The 12,622-nt window shown below is 42.5% G+C and overlaps 1 protein-coding gene across 1 annotated transcript in view; it reads right to left on the bottom strand.

Moving 5' to 3' along the window:
* The window catches only part of LOC309564602 (protein FRA10AC1), a 97,951-nt gene that overhangs the window by 49,094 nt on the left and 36,235 nt on the right, over positions 1-12,622 (bottom strand). Inside the window, exons 5-7 of the mRNA XM_082269256.1 lie at positions 6,735-6,811; positions 5,637-5,720; positions 2,877-2,961 (exon numbers count right to left, since the gene is read on the bottom strand). Of these exons, the coding sequence (XP_082125382.1) occupies positions 2,877-2,961; positions 5,637-5,720; positions 6,735-6,811 (246 nt within the window). The remainder of the gene's footprint in view (positions 1-2,876; positions 2,962-5,636; positions 5,721-6,734; positions 6,812-12,622) is intronic.

Genomic DNA, 12,622 nt, shown 5'->3' with positions numbered 1-12,622 from the left:
CAGCGCTGTGTCTGTCTGATGCAGCTATTCGCTCTTCTTCCCAGTCTCACTGGAAGCTTTGACAGCAGCGGGAGCCATTGGGTCCTGCTGCTGTCAATCAAAACCAGTAAGGCGAGCGTGGGGGGTGGGGCCAAGCCATGCTGTGTCTATGGACATACATAGCCCAGCACGCCCGCACAAGTGCCCCCATAGCAAGAGGCTTTCTATGGGGGCAATAGCAGGAGAAGCAGCAGGGAGTGCCATTGGGGGACCCCAGAAGAGGCGGTTCGGGGCTGCTTTGTGCAATAATATTTCACAGAGCAGGTTAGTATCTGTGTTTTATTTTAGGAAAAAAAATTGGGTTTACATCAGCTTTAAAGCAAACTTTAACTGCAGTTTTAGGATTCTAAACACAGATCCTAATGAAAGTACTGACTATCAATTTAAATAAAGTAATTGATGAACTTACTGAAGCTCCCTTGCCACGTGGGCATCATTAGTTCAGTCACATTTTTTGCTAAGAAAATACTAATGAACACTGACTGAGGTTACATCAGTTTATCAATTTACATACTGTATCTGTCTTCAGTTCAGTGTATATCCATATTTTTTACATTTATTTTTTAGTTATTAAAAAATAGGAGACAAGAGTGTAAACCAAATTATTTCTTGTCTGAAAGGGGGGGGGGGGAAGGGGGGTGAATTAATAAACATCAACTTTTGTCCACAAATAGGATGCAGACATAAACTGATGTAAGGGACTATAAACAGACATATGTCCATTTACATCCGCCTGCCCACAAACACACATTGGGGTTCAGTCTGGAACCATCTAAAAAAAAACGAACAGATGGATCCAGACTGAACATCCAAGTGAATGGGTCCTACAGCATCAGCCAGGAATCCAGTTAGGGTCGGCGTTTTGCATCCCAAAACTGCAGCTGAAGGGTGATTTAAGACTTCAGTAAACCTGCTTGAAACTTGATGAAAGCTTTACAAACATTTAGTGAAAGCTTGCTGTACAGTCTACAAGTTGATGCATTTGTGTTCAAGATCCATGATTGTGATTTCAGCACTATCAGAACTTACCAAATGCTATGTGTTTGGCAAGAGCTTGATAAGCTGGCTTTGTTCCCAATTTCTTCAGAAAAACATGCAAAAGCCGAGAACAAATGCTTCCTAAAAGTCTGTTCAGCATTTGGGAAGGATACCCCTCAACTTCTATGATGTGTGCCAAGAAGTGGCTAAAGGCTGCAACAAAAGTCAAACATTGCTTGCAGAACCTAAACCAAGCCCAGCAGGCAGAAAAAACACAAAACACAATCACATGTTTGCAAATATTAAAGTGTATGTAAAGTTGAAATCTTTTTTTTACATTTTGGATAGAGTAGCTCCTCTGTCAGGTTTTTATTGCTGTCTATGTCCCACTGAAAATATTTATTCTCTCTGTGTGTCCTGGTGACCACTGTCAGTAGGACTGAAAGTGAGAGAGAAATGTTTAGTTATCACAGAAACAGAATTAACGGAAATCAACCAAGAGACGTGTGTTCTGATGACAACTGCTTAAAAGGAATATTAAAAGGTTCAGCTTAAAAAAAAAAAAAAACTAACATACATGTTTATACTTGCCTGTTCTGTGCAGTGGTTTTGCACAGAGCAGCCCCTGATCCTCCTCTTCTAGGGTCTCCTTCCCGCATTACCAGTGCCCCCAATAGCAAGCTGCCTGCTATGGGGCACTGATGCGTGCTCACTGCCGAGCCCTGCTCTATGCATCCATAAGACGCTTAGAGCTGTGGCTCAGCCCTGCCCCTGCTCTCTCCTCATTGGCTCACTGACTCCTACTGCTGTCTCAGCCAATGAGGAGAGGGAGTCCTGGGACAGCTGAGGCTCTCCAGCAACATTGCTGGATCGAGAGGGAGCTCAGGTGAGTATTAAAGGGGTGTTTTGCGAGGGGGAGCAGCACACAGAAGGATATTTACCTTAGAATGCATGAAGGTAAAAAATCTTCAGCCTTTACAACAACTTCGGGATATGCCTAAAGCTATCCTTACTGACATTCTTCCACCTGAAAATCAAAGGAGTTGGGCTGAATATTGTTGGCTGAACAGCAGGTGCAAACACACACCCTTCTAGAGCTGCAGGAGAAAGGCACTGGATATAAACACTGTGTTGGATTCCAGTTTCATGCAGACTATATTGAGTAGTGTAATCTCTCTGAGGCAGTACTAAGGTCCCACCAGAGGACACATCAGACAGGATCGGCTTTCAAATGCACCCTTAAACACAAAGCAAGAGGGTGCTTATTTGATTGGTAGAAACAGCTTGACCTGCTTAGACAGATTTCTAGATTCTAGTGTAAACACTCTTTGGGGCAATTCAATAAATTCCTAGTGACACTTATTTGTCGTACCGGATTCAAAAATCTCTGCCTCCTGTTTAGGGAGCACTAAAATTTGTAGTGTGAAGACAGTCCTCTTACTTTATAATCTCCGCAATTAAAAAAGCCCTGATAAAAGGGTATTTGGAAGCTCCTGCATTGCATTGGTTTGTACCATATAAAGAAATTAACCTTTTTTTTCTATTTATTTTGTTTGTAATAGTCAGGAGCTCCATCCTTCATTGTGGTTGGAAAAAAACAAAAAAAAAAAAAAAAAAGTTTGGTAAGCATGTAAAATGCATCTAAAACCAAAACGCTTACTGTCAACTTAAAATGCCTAAAAGTGACTGCAGTATTTGATTCATCTTTCCTTCCTCATCAGTGGATGATATCTAAAACCACGAATGCAGAAAGTAAAATGCGCTTCCCAATGCAAGCAACCGATTTTTTTTTTTTTCCTACATTTGACTTTTCGACAACATACTTTCTACATTTACATTTAAATTCTAATTCCACAAACCTTGTTCTCCTTGTATCTGCTGAGATCAGCTATGCAATATTCTTTAAATAATTTATCGTAATATTTCTTTGCAAGTCTCTTCTCCCTGTCAGCACAGAATACAGAAATTTCCTTTATTTTGCTGAGATAAGACAATTTTTCCATCTGCTTTTACATTGAAAATACATTTATATGGCATTAATGTTGTAAAGGAAAACGTTAAGTAAGAAAAATCATGAATTTTTAATGAAAGCGATTAGATTTCTGTCTTTATACGTCTAGGATGCAGTATGTTCTGTTGGTTCAGCATGAAAAAAAAATTAAACCCAATTCTTTTCCTTTTGGTTAACTGAAAAAAGAATTGTTGACTAAGTTGATTGAATTACTACTGCTGTGTACTGGAGCAAATATGGATTGTGGTCAAACAGACAAATGGTAGGGGGAAGGTCATAGTGGCCCGCTGCTACTGAGTCCCAAAGACAAGGAATATATACTGTTCAGCATCTTAACCTAGGGTTCTAGTTCTTCTGGGTTTAGATAAAAATTTAAGGTCAAGGATAATATGTACAAAAAAAAAAAAAAAAAAAGGTTACGTAACAAAAAATGATTACCACCCAATACAATAAAATTATTAAAAGCTCTTAAATATATAATAGTAAAAGGCAGTCATGTGACACGTTAGGGTTTATTGCTGAAGTCTTGTCACAGGCCTGAATCGTGTACCACTGTAGAGTATTCTGGAGCTAGAGATTAAAAGACAGTAGGTAAAATGCCCCCCCCCCTTTTCTGTGCTAAATGTATAGTTGCCTTTAGTTTACAGAGCTGGCAAGCAAAAGGTGGTCTACCAGCATATGTGAATTACCCAGAAGACATATATGGCTCTGACAGCCCAGGTAATATGGTCATCACTCTTTTTGTGAGGCATACAATCTATGCAATAGGTTAGGTACAAGGCTAATTAATGGTGTCAGAAAATAAGATGCATGAACTGGTGTCCGCAACAGCAACTAAACAAACAAATGGTAACCACCCCAACCTTTATCTAGCCTTTGCAGCAAGGAGCACATGGAAGGGCAACGCACATCACAAACAAACAATTCCCAGCTCACTTACCAGCAAGCCTGCAACAAAAGAAAATTGAGAGAGGTTTAGTCGCACATGTTTGCAAACATGTGTAGGCCACAGTGGCCACATCGGGCACCCCTAACTATCATTTTGAGAGTCTAAAGCCCCGTACACACGCGTCGAAAATTGGCAGGGTATTTTCGGCCAACGTCCGATCTGCCGATTTTCGGCTTGTTAGTATGATGCTTCCGACAACCAACACCGACTTTTTGGCCGAAAAAAATCTGGTGTGCAGACTATAAAATTTTTGTTGGCCGTCAACACAACGGCCGATTTTCATGCAGTCAGTACAGATTTCGACAGGGAAAAATCTGATGAGCAAGACTGGGCATGCTCAGTGAAGAAAGAACACAAAGAAAGCAACCCAACACATGACATCACTTCTGAAGTAGAATTTTGTTGGACGAGAAGATTCGTGTGCAGTCTAGGCACATTCCAACCAACAAAACACAACTCTGGACAAAAGACGGACGATCGGTCGGCCGATAATCGTTGCGTGTGTACGGGGCTTTAGGCTGGATACACACTATACAATTTTCTTTCGATTTTTTTTCCTTTAGATTTACCAAATCCATACACTAGGAGGTCATACCTAAACACTTTTAGTTTGTGTGCAATTAGGCAGGCCCTTGCACTAAAGAGTTGAGGGTAAAGCTAAAGGATATCAAACAACAAAAGTTGTATAGTTTGTATCCAGCTTAGCAAAGACTCTCAAAATGAAAGAATTTGGACCGCAGTACAATGGGGAGCCTTGACATGGCCACTGCAGCTTACAAATAGGTTTGCAAATATGTGCGACTAAACCCCTTGTTTTTAAAGTGAACTGTTAGACAGGGTCAATTTGGTTTTGTTACAGCCTAGCTGGTAAATGTGTTGGGAATTTTTGGTTGTTTTTAATGTCTCTAACAGCAAGTAATAACAGTTCCTACATCTGCTCCATATATCACGGAGGGACTGTGTTTTGCATCTATTGTAACACTGCTGAAGTTTTAGTGCCACAACACTGGACATGCACATCAAATATTTTGTGCTTAGAAGGGTAATTCCACAATAAAAGCCCTTGGCTGCCACAGAGCAGTCAGACATATTAAATTTGAAATGTCATGCAACACTTTATATGAGCCTATGCTAGCTGACTGGTTTTGCCACTCTCTGCTTGCTTCAGTACACTATGACCAGGAACACATAGAGACCTCTGACTCTTTTTGAACTTCCTGATCTGCATACTTCTTACAAGTCAATGACCCAAAGTAGTGAAGCCACAGGATCAGGATAAAAGGTAGACCAGAGCAAGGTTATCAGAAGGAGGTCAGAAATGGCAGCCTGAGCGTCCCACACAAAAGGCTTACGTTTGGTATTTTGGGTCTGTGCACTCTCTGCACTCACACATTCTGTTCAATGCAGAGTAAATAGACCTTTACAACCAAACAATACACACAGAGCTATGTGAATATACCTGGTGACCCATGAGTGTTGAATAGAGAGTAAGGAGAAATGTCAGTGCATACAAAAGTCAGAGAGATATAAATAAACACAATCTCTCCAAATACTCAGAAAATCAATGTCTTTGGTTCTCACCCCGGATAAACACGTGTTGCAGCCAGTATAATTTTAGAAACTTCTATATTTTAAACACAGACATCAGGGTTAATTTACCAAGTCATTTCCTCTTCATCTTCCTCCTGCCAAAGGAATCTGTGGTTTTCTCGGATGACATCCAAGTCTGTTTTACGTTTTCCTCTGCCAACAGAAAGGGCACATCATGAACAAAGCAGTCAAAAGTATAAACCTCTACAAACACCACTAACAGAGTAATAAGAACCCATTCATATCAATTTCTGCTATAAATGAGTGCAGATCCAATTGTCTGAAGAGTATCTGACTTTTTTTCAAAGTTACTCTGTCATCGGGTGTTACATTGCATTTGAATATATCATTAGAATGTATTAAACTGGCATCTATTCAAGCTAATATTAAACCTGCTAATTCATCTCCCCATTTGCCCAGAACAATTCTCTTCAAACTCCAACACTTTTGGGAGTGTTAGGGGCATTCTCAACTAGAGATAAGCTTGAGTGTCCTCTGAACCAATCCATTTATGGGTCATTCCCGTCCCCCAGCTCACTGAAACAGAGGTAGGGTGAAACTCACCAGGCTCGCAGCTAATTGGGAGTAAAGAAAAAAAAAAAAAAAGAAGGAGGAGGAGGAGCATAAGTTCGTCTATAGATGAGTTTGGAGGATGCCCAAGGGAAAAAGGGAGGAGGAGGGGTTTTCTGAGTTAAGCACACTCTCCTGCATGCGTGCTTGAGCTAAGGGCAGATAGATTCCAGAACGTAAATGCTACATTGAATTAATTTTCCCTTACTCTAGTAGGCCAGAGCCAGAAATGCTGGGGGGGGGGGGGGGTAGGGAGCGGTTAGTGAATTCAAAACAAAGTAAAGCATGGGGAGTTTGGTTTGAGTATTAAAAATTAATTAAATAGTGTTTGTGGTGCTCAGATGCATTAAAGATCCGCTTTAGAGGTGAAAATATTTTTAATGTTTCACATTTTACAATAAGGAAAGGACACGACAATAAAATATCCATAAATCAGCCACTTTAACACAGGCAAGATTTTCAAGTTCTGTGTGCAAAAGTCATTCAAAATATATATTCAGTCTGCAAAGTGTTATAAAGTATTTAATTTGGTTGCTACAGGAAGTGTAGAAATAAAAAGGTGTACACTGTAGTTGTTACATAAATGAATGGACTTACTTTGAAAGTTTGAAGTCTTCCAGTTTTCCTCCATAATACAATATGTAATCATTCACAAACTTTTGATGTCTGGCAAACTGCAATGTTTGTAGTTAATTGAATTAACAATTTTTTAATTCAGTTTATCTGGGAGACAAATAGCACAACATTGGAGTAATCAACAGATAGGTGAGATGACCCATGAATATTCTAGAAGCTAGATTGCTCTTTGTGCTTTAAAAGAATAAATAAAATATAGGTGGTGTTCATGCTCATTTGGGAACTATAAACTAGCATAATAGTTTTTAATTTAGATATATTGATTTATTTGTAGAGACAAATTGACTCAGAATGTACTCGGCACAGCTATAGCTGCCTGAGTACACAAACTTTAATGAAAAAAAAGTTTTGATAGTGACTTTGATAGGAGTTTAAAATGGAACTTCACTCTCCCAATCAACATTATTTTTAATCCTCCTGCTGATAGCATTAGTAAATAGAAAGGAAAGTATATCATATTTACTTGTTTTAAACTTTTTTTTACATTTCTTCAGTTACTTTCTGGTTTCCTGCCTAGGCAAATTATGTCATACATCCCAGGAGTCTTCAGGGGGGCTTTTTTCAGCTAAGCACAATTTACTGCATTCATACTTGAGCTAAAGGCAGGTAGTAAATGGTACATTAATCATTTGCCCTTACGCAAAATGGCCATTGCCAGAAATGCTAGGGGGTGTTTTCTAAAGTGACTTCTCACCAAAATGAAGCATGGATGGATGGGGGAGTTTGCTTTGAATATTAAAAATAAATGATATAGTGTTTTTGGTGCTCAGATGCAGTGAAGATTCACTTTAAACAAGGTAGGGAGAGAGCAAGAACCATTTGAAGAGCCCACTGGCTAAGGATAGGCTGTTCACAACAGGCAAGGCTACCCTACTGTGGGTACTCCAGCAGGTTACCAGGAAAAGACGTGCACATATGGAAGGAGCGCCAGACCAAAAAAAAATAAGAGACCAAAACGTGTTTCAGAGGTCAAAGGAACTCCGCCTTCATCAGGGCTTCAGTTAAAAATGAGAACCCTGAGTGGACTCCAAATAAGGCTTTCCTGTTTGAATATGTACAGGGAAGTGGATTGTTGGATTAGGATTCCTGGCCAACAATATCTGCATCAGCAGTCAAAACAACTGTCCACAAAATGGAATTTGCAACCAGAAATTTCCATTTAACTAATGCTGTGCCAATGGAAAGGACTACGCTGCCCCAGTGATGCTTTAGGCTCCGTTGACACTTGGGAAGGGGGCCATTTACTGATTATCTGTGGGAGACTCCACCAGGTTCCTTGCAATTAGCTGTGGATGTAAAACCCTTACTAAAAGCAATGGGAGCCAGACAGTACCTTCAACTATTGGTGGGTGTTTGCATGTAATCGCTCATGCAGTGATAACCTATAAAGTATGGAAAAAACGGACCTCTGATTTTAAAATGAACCCATGCCTTACCCAGGGCTCAAAATTTCAAGCCATGAGCTACTAGCCAGACCTTAAGAGTTACTCGCCACTTGTTGCCCCACCCAAACCCCACCCTGCTCCACCCCTAAACACGCCCTCTACATTGCAGAGTGCCCACAGCATGTCCCCTTAAATTGCAGAGCGCCCACAGCATGTCCCCTTACATTGCAGAGCGCCCACAGCATGTCCCCTTACATTGCAGAGCGCCCACAGCATGTCCCCTTAAATTGCAGAGCGCCCACAGCATGTCCCCTTACATTGCAGAGCGCTCACAGCATGTCCCCTTACATTGCAGAGCGCCCACAGCATGTCCCCTTACATTGCAGAGCGCCCACAGCATGTCCCCTTAAATTGCAGAGCGCCCACAGCATGTCCCCTTACATTGCAGAGCGCTCACAGCATGTCCCCTTACATTGCAGAGCGCCCACAGCATGTCCCCTTTCATTGCAGAGCGCCCACAGCATGTCCCCTTTCATTACAGAGCGCTCACAGCATGTCCCCTTACATTGCAGAGCGCCCACAGCATGTCCCCTTTCATTGCAGAGCGCCCACAGCATGTCCCCTTTCATTGCAGAGCGATCACAGCATGTCCCCTTTCATTGCAGAGCGCCCACAGCATGTCCCCTTTCATTGCAGAGCGCCCACAGCATGTCCCCTTTCTTTGCAGAGTGCCCACAGCATGTCCCCTTTCATTGCAGAGCGATCACAGCATGTCCCCTTTCATTGCAGAGCGCCCACAGCATGTCCCCTTTCATTGCAGAGCGCCCACAGCATGTCCCATTTCATTGCAGAGCGATCACAGCATGTCCCCTTAAATTGCAGAGCGCTCGCAGCATGTCCCCTTACATTGCAGAGCGCTCACAGCATGTCCCCTTACATTGCAGAGCGCCCACAGCATGTCCCCTTACATTGCAGAGCGCCCACAGCATGTCCCCTTTCATTACAGAGCGCTCACAGCATGTCCCCTTACATTGCAGAGCGCCCACAGCATGTCCCCTTTCATTGCAGAGCGCCCACAGCATGTCCCCTTTCATTGCAGAGCGATCACAGCATGTCCCCTTTCATTGCAGAGCGCCCACAGCATGTCCCCTTTCATTGCAGAGCGCCCACAGCATGACCCCTTTCATTGCAGAGCGCTCACAGCATGTCCCCTTTCATTGCAGAGCGCTCACAGCATGTCCCCTTTCATTGCACAGTGCCCACAGCATGTCCCCTTAATTGCAGAGTGATCATCACAGCATGTCTCCTTAATTGCAGAGCGATCATCACAGCATGTCCCCTTAATTGCAGAGCGATCATCACACAGCATGTCCCCTTAATTGCAGAGCGATCATCACAGCGTGCACTTACCTGCAGCAGGCGGCTTCTCATCAATCCTGTGCATCCTCCGTGTCTCCCGAGTCCTCCTCCTCGGCCAGTTACAATCGTTCGCCTTTTGGCCAATCAGGAAACACCTGCCTCCTGATTGGCCAGTAGGAGGATCAGGAGGAGGATCCCTGTGACAATAGCGAATACTCATTCGCTATTGTCACACAATGGGTGGGCTCAGGACGCAGTGCTCTGCTCCTAGAGCCCATCCTTTTCTAAAAAAGAAAGTAAAAGTAATCGCCGGCTGCTGTTAATGGCGGTGGCATGCACAGCTCGCCATCCTCAAAATTCCACTCGCAAAATGCTAGTAGGCGAGTGGAATTTTTGAGGGCTGCCTTACCTATACAGGGCAAAGAAACCGGTTCACTTTAATTTGACCTTCCCTATATACAACACATACCTACCTTCCTTTTGTTCCTTTGCCACACAGTTCACCAACTGGGAGCAAAAGATAAGCCCACACAAGATGGGATGTTGAGCTATAACTCACACAGGGTTGTGAACTCCCTGCGTGACAATGCTGACCATTTCCTGAATGAGCAAAGCACAGATTTATTTTACCTAACTCTCTGGTGCACCTTAAAACTAAATGTAACCCCTAAAAGTGACCCTCCACAATTAACCCCCCTTGACCCACGGGCTGAATGAGAGAAAAATCTATTGAATTTCTCTTCCACGATAACAGCGGATTATTCTATTTAGACAGCTGTAGCTGCCCTAATATATTGGTGCTGTTGAACAGTGAATGCATGTGATAGGATACACTGGGGTTGGATTTACTAAAATTTGGGTGAAAAATCTGGGGCAGCTCTGCATAGAAACCAATCAGCTTCGATGTTTTTTTGTCAAACCTTTTTTGAACAAGCTGAAGTTAGAAACTGATTGGCTACCATTCACAGCTGCATCAGATTATCACTCTCCAGTTTAAGTAAATCTGCCCGTTTGACCAAAAACGTTACACCCAGCTCACTTGATTTTGAAGGTTTTTAGCCTACAGGGATTCTCTGTCAAGCAAAAGACAGAAAGTTGGATGAACCCTCTGAACTTACTCATTTTTAATTTAAAATGTGGGATTTGCCAAAAGCAGCTTGTTTATTGGGATGTGAAGACGAAGAACGGGTTATCTGAGCTTAGGCCTTTGGTGAGCTCATCAGGATCTGGACAACATTATTTAGTAACAGGATATGATGTCATCTTTATTTTACAAATTAAGAACACATTTTATGGCTATTTTTACATTTCATATTGCTAAAAAAAAATAAAAATAAAAAAAAAAAATAATTAAAAACTGCTTTCAGAATTCTTCAAACCGAAAAAAGGGCAAATACTAAAGCAAAATAAGTTAGCCTATATAAAACATACATATAAAAACTACCATGTCAAGGGGTTTGAAGTCAATAGTAGTAAAAATAAATGAGTATTAGGTTTGTGGGGTAGCCCAGGATTTGAGTTCTAAACATTTATAGTACCACCCCAACTACTGGGTCTCAATATCCAGCAAATCATTAACACTGAATGAAAGCAGATAGTCCCGGTTCACACTTCTGCGATGCGGGAACGCTGCGAATATACAGCGTGTTCCCGCATTGCATCTGCACCCCTGGTAGTTCCCAATGCCATATGCGATACGCAGGGGGTGTCAATTAAAAGTTAACGACACCCCCAGTTGAGATCTCATATCGCAGTGTGATCTGCAAGTTCGCACAGAATCGGATCGCACTAGTGTGACCCCCCAATGCGATCCGATTCTGCTGCGGATAAAAAAAAAAGAGTCATGTGCAATTGCGGTGCGAATTCAGCCATACAAACTGTATGGCTGAAATTTGCACCGCACAGAGATCGCATGTAATTTAGGAGCAGTGCACTCCGAAATCTCTGTGATTGCACTAATGTGAACCGGCCCTATGAAGCAGTTATGAATAACTTTCAGGTAACAAGTGACACTAAGCATCATCTTACTCATGCTATCCAGCTTTATTAAAGTGTATGTGAAGGAAAACACTTTGTTTGTATTGGAAAGTGTGGGTGGAGGATTAGACTCTGTCTGGTCTTCATTGATCTTACTATACAATTAATACTTTTCTGCATTAAAAAAAAAAACAAACACACACAAAATATAATATATATATTGTGACGGTATGTGAGGTGAGATAGTGGATAATCGCTATATTTCACCTCGCATACGTTCTGTGGTGAGAGACTGAACCGGAATCCGTCCCGGGTTTTTTCCAGCCTCTGTGACAGGCTAGGTTCCGGTCCAGAGATTGTGAGTTACCCGAGTCCATGCTCAGGTGGACTTTAAATTAACAGGAAAAGAGCACAGAAATGCTCTGGCCTGAGACTCAGGAGGGAATCTGAGAGAGGAGCTCTGTGTGGACTTTCAAAAGAACAGGTTTGCTTTACTATGTGTTTTTTGTGGGTGATGGGGACCAGCCCCACACTGAATAGTGAGGAAAACCGTTGTTTAGTTTAGCGCCGGAAGGCAAGGATTTATTTTATTGTTTTGTTGTTTTTGTATCTTTGCAAATCTCTGCTGAAATAAAGCTGGCAATCCACCAGACGTTAAAGAAACTACCTGCGTGCTGGCCTTAAGTTCCTGTGAAAGGTGATCCCTGTGAGCTAATCTCCCACACGTGGTGGACTCAGCAGGCAGTTTCTAAAGATGGAGGAAATGCTAAAGGCCCTGCTACAGGCCAATGCAGCTCAGCGAGAAACAAACCGCCAAATCGCAGAGGCCGCTAGAGCACAACAGGAGGCTACTGCAGCACAACTGGCAGCACAACAGGAGGCTACTGCAGCACAACTGGCAGCACAACAGGCAGCCCAGCAGGAGATGAACCGCCAAATCGCAGAGGCCGCTAGAGCACAACAGGAGGTTGCTACAGCACAACAGGCAGCACAACAGGAGGTTGCTGCAGCACAACAGGCAGCCCAGCAGGAGATGAACCGACAGTTTGCAGAGGCTCTGCTGGAGTTAAAGAAAGAATTTGCATCTCCTGTACTAGCTGAACCAAAATTGGTACGTGCCTCGTACCA

The sequence above is a fragment of the Pelophylax lessonae genome, assembly GCF_965119305.1.
Source record: "Pelophylax lessonae genome assembly, chromosome: 9".
Classification (NCBI taxonomy): Eukaryota; Metazoa; Chordata; class Amphibia; order Anura; family Ranidae; genus Pelophylax; species Pelophylax lessonae.
Note: the sequence above shows the minus strand (reverse complement) of the source record. Positions and strands in the feature narration are given on the sequence as shown.